This window comes from Triticum urartu, chromosome 7A, assembly GCF_056163025.1.
Source record: "Triticum urartu cultivar PI428250 chromosome 7A, HENAU_Tu73, whole genome shotgun sequence".
Taxonomy (NCBI): Eukaryota; Viridiplantae; Streptophyta; class Magnoliopsida; order Poales; family Poaceae; genus Triticum; species Triticum urartu.
The window spans coordinates 15381098-15397399 of record NC_141879.1 but is presented as its reverse complement, the minus strand read 5'-3'; the positions used below and the strand labels follow the sequence as shown (position 1 = coordinate 15397399).

The 16302-nt window shown below is 43.3% G+C and overlaps 1 protein-coding gene across 1 annotated transcript; it reads right to left on the bottom strand.

Moving 5' to 3' along the window:
* Positions 1-6450: 6450 nt before the first annotated feature.
* Positions 6451-8819, bottom strand: LOC125522690 (F-box protein At2g23160-like). Its single transcript, XM_048687729.2, has 2 exons — positions 8661-8819; positions 6451-8546 (listed from the first exon to the last, which is right to left on the bottom strand). Exon 2 carries the CDS (start codon positions 8508-8510, stop codon positions 7314-7316), a length of 1197 nt encoding a protein of 398 aa, XP_048543686.2. The 5' UTR covers positions 8511-8546; positions 8661-8819; the 3' UTR covers positions 6451-7313.
* Between the last annotated feature and the right edge of the window lie 7483 nt (positions 8820-16302).

Below are 16302 nucleotides of genomic sequence, written 5' to 3'. Positions count from 1 at the left end.
ATCAAAATTTTCATCAGGGCCACTTAAATGGGCTATCGGAGAAGTACAAGCATGGCCCATGTTCTAAAAGACGTGCTAATAGTCCAGCAACCGCCGCCATCATCGGCGCTGTGCTGCGGTACGCAGTCTTGAACTCTGGATGATCTCGCCTGAAAAGCCGGTTGCGGCAAGGACACATTGCCCTGCGTCCTCAGCACTCCCACTGGACACCTGCCTTGCCTTCTTCCTTTCTCTGGGTTGCTTGTCTGTTTTTTTTTTATCTGGAACACCTGGCATTTCAATCACTTTGGACCAACCAAATCAGCGGTCACAACACGAAATACATCGTCAGGGATATCCGAGTACCAAACATGTTGGCCGTCGGTGGAACCCTTTGAACAAAGAGAGGCCAGCACATGCGCTGGGGAGTTACAAGCTCTAGGGGAGTACACAACACGATTTGATCTATCAAACTAGTATGGAGCTGGAACTTTGCTTCCCGGAACAACACACCAAGAGGTCCACGATCGGCTGAATCGATGACAATCGCCTGCTGCGGAGCTAAAATATCAGTTTCAAAAATAGTGGGGCCCGTACCATGTTGCTCTGGGTTGCTTGTCTGAAATTTAAGATCACTATCTATCGACATGAATCTTTGCTTCTCCGATCGCTCCCTTCTTCAAGTTACAGGCAGTAAACGCACATGTAGGAATGGTGGAGCCATCAAATGCGTGTAAAATAACGCATTTTAATTGCCCCGATTGAATAGACACAAGGAATAAGCGGCCATGTTTAATAATACATCTTATTATCTCAACATGCATGAAGAAAATACGGACCGATGGAAAAACTTCAGCAAGACCCATGAACGTCCAGCAATCAATCAAGGTTGCAAAAATAAACATCACATATATAGCAAAACTTCAGAAAGATGTACGGCAATTCGGTCAGTGCTCCAAAAGCACTAGGAGAAAGACCCATTACACATTGCAAAAGCATCAACATTCAGTCAGCAATCAGGGTTGCGGAAAACAATATAAAAATATACCTTAATATACATGATGATAAGTCGGAGCATTGTTTCGATCTGCCAAGCCTTCATAGTTCTTGGATCAGCATATTTGTCCCCTGGAGCACACTTTGCTAGCTCGGCAGATGGAAATTAAGAGTTCAGTAGGGTCAAATAGTTCAGGCATGCCAGGAACAACCGAACAGTGGTACCAGGTGGTGGTGGTGGTGGTGGTGGTGGCCGTACTAGTAGTAGCCGCAGCAGGCTAATAGCCATAAACCGAGTGCTTCAACAGGGAAGTGCATTCCGATCTCAAACGATGGCACCCATCATGCAGCTAGATCAGAACGACCCAATGACCAAGCCAATTTTTTTTCTGAAAAAAAGGTAATATATCCACTTGAATTTGTTCAGTTGATACCTAGACAGCATCATAGGATAGGTGCAGAACCAACCAATTGATAACTAAAGTTGCATTTTCACTTACACAAGTTCTTCTAAAATGAGGTCCGAAAATTATAAGCTGGCAGGGCTCACGACTTAAGGAAAATGCATGGACTGTACTTCGGTCAGTGGCTGAAACAAGCAGAAATAAGGTTGCACTCATTCTCCTACTGTGAAATAAGATGGCAAACAGAGTTGTTATGCATTACAGAGAATGAAGCTGAAGTTTCATCAAAAGCGAATGAGACTTCACATTGCATGTGCTTTAGATAAAAGGCAGGGTGGAACAACTTTTCAGTTTTAGTTTACAAACAAGAGCATCGCTATACGAGGGTTCCCCACGCTTTATATTATAAAGGAACCATCATCAATCATAGAACATCTGCTGGGGCGAACAGCACATCAAGCCCAAAAGAAAAGAGAAAGAAAGAAAGATAAAATAATGCCAACAACAGCAGCTCGACGAAAGGCGGATGACTCGCCCCAGCTGCGCCCTCCGGAGTTGTCCCACCACTCGCCTAGACTCCGGACCTCCGTGTACCAAGCAACACCTCCAAGAAGGAATGCCACGTTGACGACACTGCTGTCCGGACATGTCCTAGGGTTTTCCCCGGCACGTGCAGAGGATTGGGGAATGGGTATATCCGACGCCCTTCAGGAAGGAATGGTGGCACCCGCAAGGCGTCACCGCGTCGGTGCCGGATGAGCCGGCAGGGATTTCTCCCAAACCCAAACCACGACTACCCGGCCGATCCGAAGCCTTCTGACCGATTAGCCACCCACCAGCGTGCACCACCACGGACTTGACGCCACACACGTCGTCTCACTGAGATTGCCATCATGGGGCCAAGAGGATGGGACGAAGGAAGAGGGAGCGGCAGCACCGAAGCTGCGCAGGAGGGGAACTACCTCCAGCGCTGTCGTGCGGGGGGGCTACAGCCTCTGAAACCTCGTGTTAGCCGACCGGACGCGGCAGCAAGGGCACCCCATGGCACCCGGGGTAGGCCGGGCCCGCAATGCTGCCACCGCCACGCTGCATCAAGCTGTCAACAGCGCCACCACCACCAAGTATCCCGACGCAACCCCGCCGCCTCGAGGGAGCAATGTCGCCGACAGAAGAGCCGTCGGCCTGCCCAGGCCAAGATGGGGCCCGAAGGGGCCCAGATCTAGGCCGAGAGCACCCCACCGCAAATGATGGCGCCATCGCCCAGCAGATCCCCCACGCCAGCGGCAAGGCGTCCCGCCGCCGCGCCAGATTGCCGCCACCTGGGAGCACCCCTCAGAGCCGCGCCGCCCTGCCTAGGAACAGATCCGAGAGGGGAAAAACCGGGGGCCGCCGCCACCGATGCTGCCCAAGCCTAGCCCGACGATGGACACCGACAACGGAGGAGGAAAAAGGGGCGGGCGGAGGACTCGAGGAGAAGGGTTGGAGGCGCGGCCGGTGGCCAGAGGGGGGTGACGTGGTGGCGTGAGAGAGAAGGGTCCCCCCTCAGTTCAGTCCTATAGTACTTTGGAGAAGACATTGCTATCAACTGAAACTAAAGAACTGTCAAAGGAACTTCGGCAAATCAGGGTTGCAAAGCATCAGCAGAAAAACCCATGACCATTCAGCAGGCAGGGTTGAAAAAAACTATATAAAAACATAAATATCTTAATAGACAAGATAGTTTAAGTTGGGGCTTTATTTCGATCAGCATATTAGTTTTGTCCCCCAGAGCACACTTAGCCAGCTTGGCGGAAGCAAATTAACAGTACAGGAGGGCCGAATAGTTCGGCAGGTAGCAGTGGTGGCTTTGGTGGTGGCAGGTAGTAAGAAATAGCCGTCCACGAGAGTGGCCAAGCATGCTTCTACAGGGTAGTGCATTCAGATCTCCATTCCTTGATGCAAACAATGGTAATCATCATGCCGCTAGATCAAAGTTCAAAATGCCCCAACGGGGAAGCCAAAATATTCAACTGCATACTTCAACATTAAACGAAAACATATCACAAATGTTTGCAAGAAATCATCAATCCCAGAAAGTTGCTACATGAGTCCACAAACAATTTCTTGAACTGGTAACTAGTGAATAGTACTACAGAACAGAGCATAGTGTGGATTCACCAAAGCCTTCATACATTTTGTATCTTCAGATATACCGACGCGGAGCCCGCCTAGCCAGTTTGGTGGAAGATGAGAGATATGTATGTATGCATACATGATCCAATTTACCCCTGAGAGAAAATTGCTCAGTCATTTGGAAACGGAGGGAGGTAATGGACCACAACAGTCAAGCGGGCCTCAGCGGAGCAAAGGAGTGTCTTCAGATCTCCATTCTTACTGGAAAGGTAATCATCAGACGGGCTGAGCACACAATGTTTCTGAATTGATTTAATGAGCAACAGATATTCTTGTCTTTGCTTCTGGGCATATGTTACTCTTGCTCATGTCGAAAGATGGAAAGTACTTTAATTCACGAAAAACGACCAATCAGATTCCAACAAATCTACCCATGATGATTTGAGAAAAACCTCTAGTGGTATATCATGGATAGTGAGCAACTTCAAGCAAATACCAAATACTCCTTATTCCTTAAGCGAGTAGCCGAGTACCTTGAATCTAGTGAGGTCACTCATCCAATCTGCCAAAGTCTACATATCTTTTGTTTCTATACATCCATTCCCAGAGGCCATTTAATATGTGCGTATGTTGGCGTTTTGTAATTCACTCCCGAGAGAAACCCAGACAAGAAACCAAGAAAGGCATCAAGCACAGCGGCCGAGCGGGATTCAACGGAGACGTGGATTCAGGTCTCCATTCTTGAGGATAATCATCAGGCTTGGCATCTCAGTGCACACCTGAATAGCAAAGTGTCATGTGCCTCAGACTAAGCAATTTTTATTGCTAAATGTTTCTATCATATTGAACACAGTTACAAGCGCCTAAATCAAAATAACAGAAGAATGGAGACGGAAAACAAAAGGAAAAAAAGCCTGAAAGGGGAGTGAGTATAGCATAAAAAATTCCCCTAGACGGACGCATCATTCGCGTCTCTGATTGGAAATCGGGAACGCTGCGAGTCCCTGTCTTGCTTGTCGTCATATACTCATCATGCCACTCGAAATAAAAACTAGGAACTGTAAGCAATCAAGAGATAATATAACCACACTGAAATGATTTCAGAGAAAACGTAAAACAAAGTAACGAACCCATGCTTACAGAACTACACCCATCATAAAAAAAGACGTACCCAGTGCTGAAAACTCCCATCATCATAAGACAGGTTGGGAAATAACCAATTGATAAATAAAGTTGCATTTTCACTAACTTCCGCGCATGCATGGAGAGTACTTCGGTGGCTGAAACAAACAGAAATAAGGTTGCATTCATTCTCTTACTGTAAGCGATCAGAGGCAGCGGGCGGCAAAGGGCAGCGAAGCCACACGACGGCGGCAGCGGTGCCTAGTCTCACCCACGCTAATCACGGTTCACGGATGGGAGAGCGCAGCTCCAAGTATGCCAATTAGGCCGCCTCTGATCGATATTAATTGTCACTGATTTAGTACAAAGTTGTACTAAATCAGCGACAAGTAATATGGATCAGAGGGAGTACCATCAACAGAAGTATCACACATTCACGAAGACTCGCGATTAATGCACTGCAGCAAATTCAATCAACCTAACCCATCAGCTATTGATTTCTTGCCACCATGTGTTTCTTTGTGCTTGTCCACTGTAAACAATTAGTGCTACTTAATTAGAAGACACGAAGAAAGGAAGATAGCAAATGCTGCTACTTGTTACAAGTATGCTCATACCTTGAGAACAACTTGGACTGGAACTTCTGAAACAGAAACTTGGAGCTGCTACTGCACCTGAAAATATAGCAGAAATAGAGATAATACAGGTTCCTCCTCTAAGTAAGGGATGAACAATCCATTGCCTGTTGTCTTCATACTGTCTACATGTACATGGCCCTTTGCTTCACTCTGTTTTCTTGCCTCTTTACCGAATCATGAAGCACCGGCAATATGCTAATTTGTTTTGCTTTTCCAAAAGATGATTTTCGAACTTGCAGGTTTTCATGGTAGTTAGTGTACAGCAAGATATTGACATTAGGATTTGCATTTTTGACAGAATCTGGGAGTCTGACGATGTACATGGTGATTTTTCTTCCTTGCTGGGTACAATTTCAATGCGTACAGCCGCAAGGCACATCGGCCGCATTACCCAGGCTTCAGTTAAGAGCGCACAGTAGCAAAACTTGCACACAGAAATACGGACAGTAGCAAAACTTCAGAAAGACGCATGAATATCCAGCAAGCTAGGTTGCAAAAATAACATCGCATATATAGCAAAGCTTCAGAAAGATGTATGACATTCGGTCAGCAAATCAGGACTTCAAAATCATCAGCAGAAAGACCCATGACACATTGCAAAAGCATCAGCATTCAGTCAGCAATCGGGGTTGTGGAAAACAATATGAAAACGTAGCTTAATATACAAGATGATAAGTCGGAGCATTGTTTCGATCTGCCAAGCCTTCATACTTCTTGCATCCCCCAGAGCACACTTAGCCAGCTCGGCCAGGAGGGCAAATATGAAATGAAGAGTTCAGGAGGGCAAATAGTTTAGGCATGCCAGGAACAGCCGAACAGTGTTGGTGGTCATGGCTGTACTAGTAGTAGCAGCAGCAGGCTAATAGCCGTACACCAGAAAACGATGGTAATCATCTGGTAGCTAGATCAGAACGGCCCAATGGGAAAGCCAAAATATTAAAGTACACCAGCAAAATACATCAATCTGAGTTCTGAGAGAGTTGCCATTTTTTTCTGACAAAAGGTAATATATCTACTTGAATCCATTCACTTGATACCTAGGCAACATCGAAAGAAGGGTGCAGAAATAATCAATTGATAACTAAAGTTGCATTGTCACTAACTTGCACAACTTCTGACAAAATGAGGTCCGAAAATTATAAGCTAAGAAGGCTGACAAGTTAAGGTGTAAATGCATGGACTGTACTTTGGTCGGTAGCTGAAACAAGCAGAAATAATATTGTATTCATTCTCTTACTGTGAAATAAGATTGCAAACAAAGTTGCTACGCATTGGAGAGAATCAAGCTGAAGTTTCATCGAAAGCGGATGAAACTTCACACTACATATGTTTTAGACAAAAGGCAGGGTGGAACAACTTTTGAGTTCAATTTAGAAACAAGAGCACCCATATCAACTGTCAAAGTTCTAGCACAGTAAATGCCCTGTCCTGGCATCTGCCAAAATCCTATTTTCATACATGAAGCACAAGCTTATATGATACAGACCTTTGCCTTATCACCTGAAGTATTAAAATTGGACCAAACGCGCAGACACCAAGCAGAAAATCTTCCCATCAAAGCTTGCACCTTTATTTCATTTTTTTGGCCTTAATGCAATACCTCTGTGGTTAACAGATCCAAAGCTCTACTGAATTCAGAAAATATAAGTAAAAAGAGCCTGCTCAAAGGCAGTGCTTTAGCAAAATACTGGATGAATAAGGTTGAGTAGACATCACACCAGTAACTGCTCTGATTGAACCTTTTAGTAAACTACCAGAGGTTCACAATCTGCACTAGCATTTAGGATAATCATAATAACTGATTGTTATGGACAAGAAGGCTGGTTACAAACAAGAACAATAGCCAGTGCTAGGCAAACAAGAACAAGAGTAACAGTGTTCTTTGGAGTTAACACTATGCTTAATCTGTAGGTTTACCAGGCATTGCTCTGAACTGAAAACCAAGCAAGAGGAGTGTAAGCACCAGCAAATTGAGCGGCATGACTGAAGTAGATTCAGAGATACGCACAAATAATTCAGCTGATAGAAAAGCCAATTCTTGGAGGAAGCATTGAAGGTAAAGCTACCGCCCATTTGCATCTGCTAATGACTCTGAGAACAGAGGAACATAGGGTAGAAATCGTTGTGTACTATTTTTCTCAAGATCAAGGATGCATCCAACTTTCTGATGCTGCATATCATACGCTACCAACGTATGACCTCCACATGGAACCAAGAAAATGGTGTCGCAATCTGGATGGATCCCTATCACCCTGTAATTCTTCATAGTCATGCCCGTAAACTTATCGATGCTGGCTGTACGTTTCAGGACCAATTCCTTCCTATCACAATCCTTGAGGCACCAGAGTTTTATCTCAGAAACATGGATGTTGTTGTTATCATTGTCGGAAGCTAGAGCATAGTGTAAGCACCCCTGGGACGATCCAATCATAGCTAATCTCCAGGCATACGGCACACTGATGGTCTTCCACACTTTCCCAGCCATGTCCACTGCCAGCAGCACATGGTCGTTGTTGGTGCTCGGAAGGAAGCCCATCAGGTAGAGCACGCTGCCAGCAAAGATACATCTAGTGGTATACGACAGTGTAACTTCCTCAGCCATCACCCTGTCCCTATGACTCCAGGCTCCTGTCCGTGACGAGTAGATGCTCACTCCTGTCACGCTCGATGAGTCTGCCTCCTCGAAACGAAGAACATGGAAATGGGATGAGACCGCCGGATCAAAAGCCAGACCTGCGACACGGCTACGCCCTTTCGCCGGCTCTTGCGGTTGAGGTTGAGGGGGCAGCTCTACCCAGCTCCCAGTGGCAGGATTGCACACGACAAAACGGCAATCATCCTCTGTCCAATCCCAAGGGGCCAAATTCTTGGTGCAGCCGCGGTAGAGAAGGAGGCCATTGCAGGCGTCTACCTGCTCCATGTGCTTGTACTTGTTTGGCTGCAGGCAAGGGTCGAACAGGGCTGCGCCGCCGGCGACGCTGGCGAAGTGGTGGTGGTGTCCGCTGAGGAAGGACATGTACAGGAAGCCGGCGAGGACCTGGGGGAGCTTCTTGCGGTTGGCGGGGTCGGTGATGAGGTCGCGCCAGGGCACGGAGACGCACTTGAAGCGGTGGAGGGATCTGGCCGGGAGGCGGGAGAGGATCTCCAGGATGATGTCGTCGGTGAACACGCCGGCCGCATCCGACGTCTCCCCAGGATGGCTGTCCAACCTCGGCTTGGTGTTCCTCTCCAAGAGCTCCCCTTTCTCCGCCTCCTCCATGGAGCGGAAGCGGAAGGGCCTAGGCAGGGGGCAGATCTGCAAATGGGGAGAGATGGAATCACGGATCAGGTCGAGGAAAATCTCGAGTCCCAGGTGGTAGCCGGTGGTGGTGACCTCTTCCTCGCCGTGGTGAGTCGGGAAAGGTAGTACCTTGGATCGGTTTAGGGCGGCGAGGGGCGGCGGTGATGCAGCCGGCGGCGAGGGGCTTCTCCGAGCGCAGAGGAAGACGAATGTGGACGCTGATGCTTTTCTTGTCCAGAGGATAGAGTCGTAGTAGTAAAACTCTTTTTGTTAGAATAGTAGTAAAACTCTCTTAAGCACCTCCAACCGGACTGGGCCTTTTTCTCCCTTGACTCACTATATATTTTTTAACCTTCAAAGTTATGCAAAGGCATGCAAGGAGCTAGAACTACATCCGAAAATAAAATTCATCGAAACTACTCTATCTACGGGATAAAAAAAACTAATCTATCTAGTCCTTGTCTGAGGGGATCGGGGTCACCCACTCGTCGAAACCACCAGCATCATGGTCATTGGCGGCATGAGGCATCTCGTCGTCATCGTCCTCGTTTGCAAAGGTCTCCTACGATTCTCTGTCACGAATGAAGATCCTGCGGCAGTTCGTCGACACCATCCGCTCATTCTCGATGAACACAAGGATGGCACGGTTTTGGCAATAAGGGAAGGGCCGACGTAGAGCTCCACAAGGGCGGCAGCGTCCGCGCGCTCCGCCTCGAGCCGCACCTCCTCCTTGAGGTGCTCCTCCATCATCAAGATACGGAAGTGCTCATGCGCGTTCTCCGTCAACAGGTAGGGGTGATGTTGGCCCACCAACAGCATCATCCGCCATCTCGAACCTGGGGCCTACAGGTTCGGCCACCAAGACCACCTTCTTCGAGCCTTCCCTCTCCTTGTTGAAGCCTTCTCTAGAGGTTTTGAACCTTCCCTGCACCGGTTTTTTGTGTTTCTTCTTCTTATTGTTATTTTCCTTTTTTCTTTTCTTTTCTGATTTCCCCTTTTCTTTTCTTTTTTCACATTCACAAACATTTTTCTAATTCATAAACTTTGTTTTCCAAATCATTAACATTTTTTCAGTTCATCCACTTTCATGAAAATCACGAACAATTTCCAAATTCATGCACATTTATAAAAACTTGTGAAAATTTTCGAATTTGATAATAATTTCTAAATTTTAGAAAAATTTAAACTCACAAAAATATTTCTCAAATTGTGATTTTGTTTCAAACGCGTGAACATCAAATTCATGATATTTTAAAAATATCTGTGAATATTTTCATGGAATTCGTCAACAATTTTTTTTATATTCATGAACAAGTATTAACACATTCAAACGTAGTTTGATGTTAGTGAAAAAAAATTGAACTCGCGAACGATTTTTAACTTCCTGGATGTTTTTCGATTTGTGAAGAATTTCTGAAAATCATGAACATTTTCCGGATCCATGAGCATATTTTTCAAAATCGTGAACATTTTTTGAAATTTGTGGACCATTTTTTGAAATTCATAAAAAAATTAAACTCATGGAATTTTTTAATCTACGAATATTTTTATTGAATATTTAAATATTTTCTGAAATTGATGAACTTTTATTGAATTAGTGACATTTTCTTTAAAAACGCAAACATTTGTTTCAAATTCGGGAACTTTTATGAATACAAGATGTTTTTTTAGAAATAAAAATATTTTTTGAATTTGAGAACATTTTTTGAACTCGTGAACAGTTTTTTAATCTGAGAGCATTTTCTAATTGTTGAAGATATTTGAAATTCGATTATTTTAAATCCTGAACAATATGAAGCAAACAAATAAAAAAATAAAATAAAACGAAAGGAAAAACAGGGCACATGGGCCGGTCCAATCATGCACGGGAGGAGGCAGGCGTCGCATGCTCAGGTTGCTAATAGGACGAGTCCTTTTTTTTCTTTTTGAAATTTTGCGTCGTGAAGCTTTATTACAATATCAACAGAGTTACATCATAGATTACATAAGACAGGAGAAAATCGAGTGGACGACCATACTAACCAAATTCAGCATGAGACTCATAAGAATATTTTGCCAAATGATGTGCCACTTGATTTGCTTCTCTCAAGCAGTGATGAAACAAAATACCACTAATCATATGTGCTCCAGTAAAACTCCTTTTTAATCTAGAGAACTTTATTCTAAAAACGAAAGGATAGAAACTAGCCCAAAGACCGCCGCCTTTTTCCCACCTCCGGGGCTCAGTGCCGTGGCAGTGGCGTATCCCCGCTAGTCCCGGCTCGCTTCTTCTATGAAGGTCACGGGCGCCATAACCACCATCACCGCCACGCCGCGCATGTGCAGGCCGCTCCCTACATCATCGGTGGAAGATTCCACAGGAAATGTCCACACAGTCGGGATCTCCTCAACTTGCTACGACGCAGCTCAACTTCTCCACGAGCACGCCAGTCTTTGCAGGCTCCTGCAGCTTTTTATCATCTTCTGCCACTACTGGTTCATGTGCTCGAGATTTTTCTATCTAAATTTTATCGCTAGTTAAGCAGCTAACCTTGCATTGGAATTCCAACAGACTGTAGATTCAGCGAGGCGACCACCCCCTTACAAGCATACCCCACTGTTCAATTTAAATATGAGCGTGAATTGGCATGGTAGCCGCATGAATTTTGACATGGTTAATTTCTTGCTTATCATCCATACAGCTTCTCATTTGCATACTAAACAGCTCGTTTATGGGTATCTGCTCTTCCCATCAGATCGATCTTTTTAGAATAGTTGGTTGATAGGAATATCTAACATGGTATCAGACCTGAGGTCTAGGGTTCAAGTTTCAGTCTCTGCATTTTCTCCAATCATGTATCCATGCCCACGTCGGACGTAGGGGTGGTGGTGATCATTCCATATCAACGTCGGATGTGAAGGGGGTGTTAAGTATAGTATATCTCCTCTTTCTACCAGACAGGTCTTTTTGGAATAGTTCGTTGATAGGAATATCTAACAACTACTACTTCAAAATTGTGTCCTGAGAGTACTGCAAACTGCTTCGAGAATGGATTAGTCCAAAGAAGATATTGGCACCCTTGGGGCGGCGCATTGACGAGGTGTGAGAAGCCGGTGTGCGGGAATTGCGCTAGGTTGGCGTGAGTGGTCTGCAAGGAGGCCAAAGGGGTGAAACGGAGGGGAAATTGTGTCTAGAGCGTGTGGTGGTGCGGCAGTGGCTGGCAGACTGGGTGTCGACAGCTGCCGGTCAGCTTGACCCATTTTTGGCGACCGACACGTAGGTTCGGACAAATTAGTAAGTTACAAACTAGCAGCAAGCTGATATTTTTCAAACCCTTTTTTCAGTGGTGGAACTAAAAGAATACACCAAGGGAGCCCGCACATTGAAATAACTCCTAAATGTAACAAGGTGTACCGAAACATAGGAATTGAAGATGTTGGCTGTATCACGGCTGTGGAGGAGTGGCTAGCAGGCTGGGCGTCGACAGTGAGGCCCAGAACTGCTCATTTGAAGCAGGCGTTGGAGGAACTACAAACTGAAAAGCTTCAGGTACCGTCAGAAGCTTCGCCCAGTTTCGACAAAATGCCACATAGATTCTGATAGGTAGGTAAGCTACAAACTGTCACCAAGTTATTATTTCTCAAACCCTTCATTTCTTCAAGAATAATGGCAAGTCAGAAAATATACACAAGGGGGCCAAACATCGAGCACAACAAATTAAATGATGATAAACTAACAATGTTTAGTTGAATCGCACACAATGTTTCATCGCTGTTGAATTTATAAATAGTTGCATCCGTCGAGAATACTATTACAATCTCTTTCTTGATGTAGCTTAACAAGCATTCTCTTAAAAATATGCCTTCCATTTTATTTCGAAGTCTTGTTTTGGTATATTAGAAGTATATAGCAGGTTAACAAGAGAAAAAGCGACATGCTAAGGAATCATAAAAACAACATCTGACCATTGGTTTGGTAGGTCTTGTTTAAATGGTTAAAATGAACTGATACATGTATATAATCATTCGGCTAGAAAAACAAGATGGAATGCAACATACAACTTCACAAGCACATCATAGTGAACACTCAACACTCGCAATACAATAGTACACCACAATACGCACCTCCCCGTCACGAAACTGTCCCACATGAAGAACAAACCGGCGTCTAGTAGCTCCATCTCCCGTTGAAGGCCAAACAAATGTAGGCTTATTCATCTATCATGGTGAAGTTCCACGACTTTATCTGGTTCAGTTGGGTGAAGTTACCAGTGGAACCTGCAAATACCAGATATATCTTGTCCTGCAGAAGCTGTGAGAGATCAATGTAGATATCTCCTTACTATGGCAAATGTTCCCATGTATATTAAACCAAGATTATATATGATGAGCAGTGTCCCCCTGGGATTCAATCCTCTCCTTACTGTGGCAAACGTTTAGACTGACGAATGAATGGCCGGCTCTCTATGAGTATAAAGCTGTTACATGCATCTGACCAAGAGTGGTTGTTGCAGATGTTGGCCACTTGTTACAAACTGCCTTGATCCAACACAGATCGTAAAGCAAAGTTTCAGCCTTTGGGAACCCCATCAATCCCATTCGACTGGGTAACGACTAGGGATAAAAGTGGAGTGGAAACTTTCTGTTTTTCCAGAGGAAAATGGAAACGGAGAGGAAATATGGAAACATAAACGAAAATTTGCAAAACGGAAGTGGAAATGGAAATTTTTATATGAAAACAGAAACAAAAATGGAACAGAGTTTTCCGGTTGAATAGGCAGGGAAACAGAACTTTCCGTTTCAGTGAATATGGAATTTCCATTTTGACTATAGACTTATGGCTGCTTTGTAGCCCAACCATCAAACAATACAGAATGACACAACGAGTAGAATGGATCATTTGCGGCCCAACTTATACTACCAGACATGTACTCAGTTTGACCCTATAATCAATTGTCCGGTATACTAACCTAAGTAGCTAACATGATGATATTATTTTGTAGCCATGTTAAGAATTCATTAAATTTGTTTTCTTTTGTGTGTATTTCTCTATGATTTAAGGGGTTTTTAAGTTCCGGTCAACGCCCACTTCTGTTTCCGTGTCCGCTTTGTATTCGCTTTGTGTCTGTTTCCGGTAGTGTTTGCTTCCGTATACATTTCCGAGGTTTCTGTATTCATTTCCATTTCTGCAAAATTATATGAAAACAAATGTGGTAGCACTCAGTTCCGTCTGTTTCCGCTCCGTTTTCATCCATAGTAACGACGCAGTTGTTAACAGGTCCTCCAAGCAACCAACAACACACATCGTGATCCCCAAAACACTCTGGTTATCTCTGTCAATGATAATAACTCTGGTGTATTTGACTTGTTCACCTGTGTGCTGACCCAATCAGATAACTATGGTGTACAATAAGTGGAGACAAATAGTCAATCCCTATATATATATATATATATATATATATATATATATATATATATATATATATATATATATATACCACCCGTGGACATTGCCACCCCTCTGTCTTCCGTCTGATCTGGCTTTGAGATCCGTGTAGCATCTTGTAGGTCTGCTCTTGATTAGTCTTCCATTTGTCTAATTGCACTGATACGAGTTCATAACACTAGGTATTAACAAGGTTAAATGTTGATACACATGTATACGCATGAATCTTTTTTCAGGAATCTTTTTTTAGCTCATGGGGAATTTCTTTTAGGAATATAAGTCTTAATCAACAACCAATTTTTTCAGTATTACAAAAAGTTAGTAAGTTATACTACTTTTTATACTATTATAAGGAATCTTTTTGGTGGAGTACTCATGACCTGATATTTTGTCTAACACATACACTACTGGAACCGTATTAGTGTGACCGTTAGCATGCTTCGTTAACTGAATCCTGATGAAAGAATGACGATAACATAGTGTTTGCATGGATCACGAGGCATGTATTAAACGGTGATAATAGGGGGTGGCACTGCCATCCGGAGGGGTGGCATAGTCCCCGGGTGTTAAAAAATCCACACTAATATATATATATATATATATATATATATATATATATATATATATATATATATATATGACAAATTTTATCTACCATCAGTGGTATATATATACTACTTTTTAGGTAGTATGTATCGTATTTTAAGCATACTCTTTTTTACGTACAAATATATACGTATTTCATAAATATAATAAAAACTATGGGCTAATATGCAATTTTTTCATGTAATTTGTGTTGAAGTATCTTAGATATAGTATATGAACATATTTCTAATAATAAAGTAGTATATATAGTACCACATGGTAGTATATGAGACATGTGTGGTAACTACCACTAGGTGGTAGGATGTATTTTCCCTATATATATACTAGTTGGATGCCCGTGCGTTGCTACGGAGTCAACAAAATGGTGTATAAAACCAAAATAACAAGCACCATTTAGCCAGTTTTTTCAGCTTGCTCTCTTTCCCGACATCATAGATCACACACGTCAAACCGTAAAGAATTCGAGGTGTCATCCCTCACCCATACAAACTCAATAATCTATGATCCTCACCTCTACCATCAATGTTCTTCTAGGTCCTTTGGGACCCTCCATCTGTTAGAAGAAAAAAGACGTCCCCTCAGCCAAGGTAGTAGATTAATCATAGAATCTTAAAATGGGTGATGAAGGGGGAGATGATGCAATGTCAATAGTTTTCTCACATTCTTCGAAATTCTTAGTGCGCACAGAGCCAAATCATTCCTACCTAATACATTTGTTCAACTATTATCTACGTTTGTTTTACGCTATTTCAAAATGGGCCATAATCCATGGTAATTGATAAAATTTCCCTAATCATCTACCTTTAGTCATTGAAGGGAGGAAAAGACAGAACCACCCTCACTTAAATCCCCAAAGGTTTGACTCGTGATGTGCCTGTCTAGACGCTCCAAAATGTGTCTTGTGCTAGCCTTCTCCTTCAATCTTTGCAGACATCAAATCAGCTCCCCCCATATACCTGTCCTCCTCCATGCACCCTCTTTCGCCACTTCCTCCTCATCCTTTGGCGTAGGATCCTATGTGTTCACTTCTTTCTTGAGGCATCAAATGAAATATATCATTGGACAAACATTACAAGATGTTTAGCAAATAGTGTTTGTTCATAATTGGTTCAGCAGCACTATATGAGACATGTGGGGTAACTACCACTTTGGATGTATATCATTGCAATATATATATATATATATATATATATATATATATATATATATATATATATATATATATATATATATATATATCCCTGCTTCAACTGCTTTGCTAGTAACCCAAGTTGAATGGAAAAGGGGGATGTTCTTACTCACCAATCACCACATCTATTTATTTTTGACTTTAGGCCATATTTAAACTGAACCCAGCCGTGGTCGAGAGATCAGAGCAACATACAAAGAGAGGGGTGAACTTTTAAAATATGCAGGCAAATCCAGAAAATAGATTCTACACTAATCATTCCTTTTTTCCGTTTGTTGTTGCCAAAATATTACTACACTTTCTCCCCACTATTTGTAATTAATTCTAAATAAAGAGCTTTACTAACATCTACTCTATATTCTACACTCTCTTACACTGGACTGCGGACAATTCATCTGTTGTAACATGTCAATTCTTTTCTCTACAAGGGAACTTCAGAAATTTCGAAAGGAGCTTCTGCTACAATGAGGTGCCTTCTCCACTGAAGTGGAGACGCCTTCACCAAATGGATCCCTGTGTTCAAAAAGCTTGTGTAATTGTCGTGCACTGGA

Excerpts from the sequence above, each read along its gene's own strand:
- LOC125522690 (XM_048687729.2), bottom strand. The coding sequence starts at position 8,510 with ATGGAGGAGGCGGAGAAAGGGGAGCTCTTGGAGAGGAACACCAAGCCG.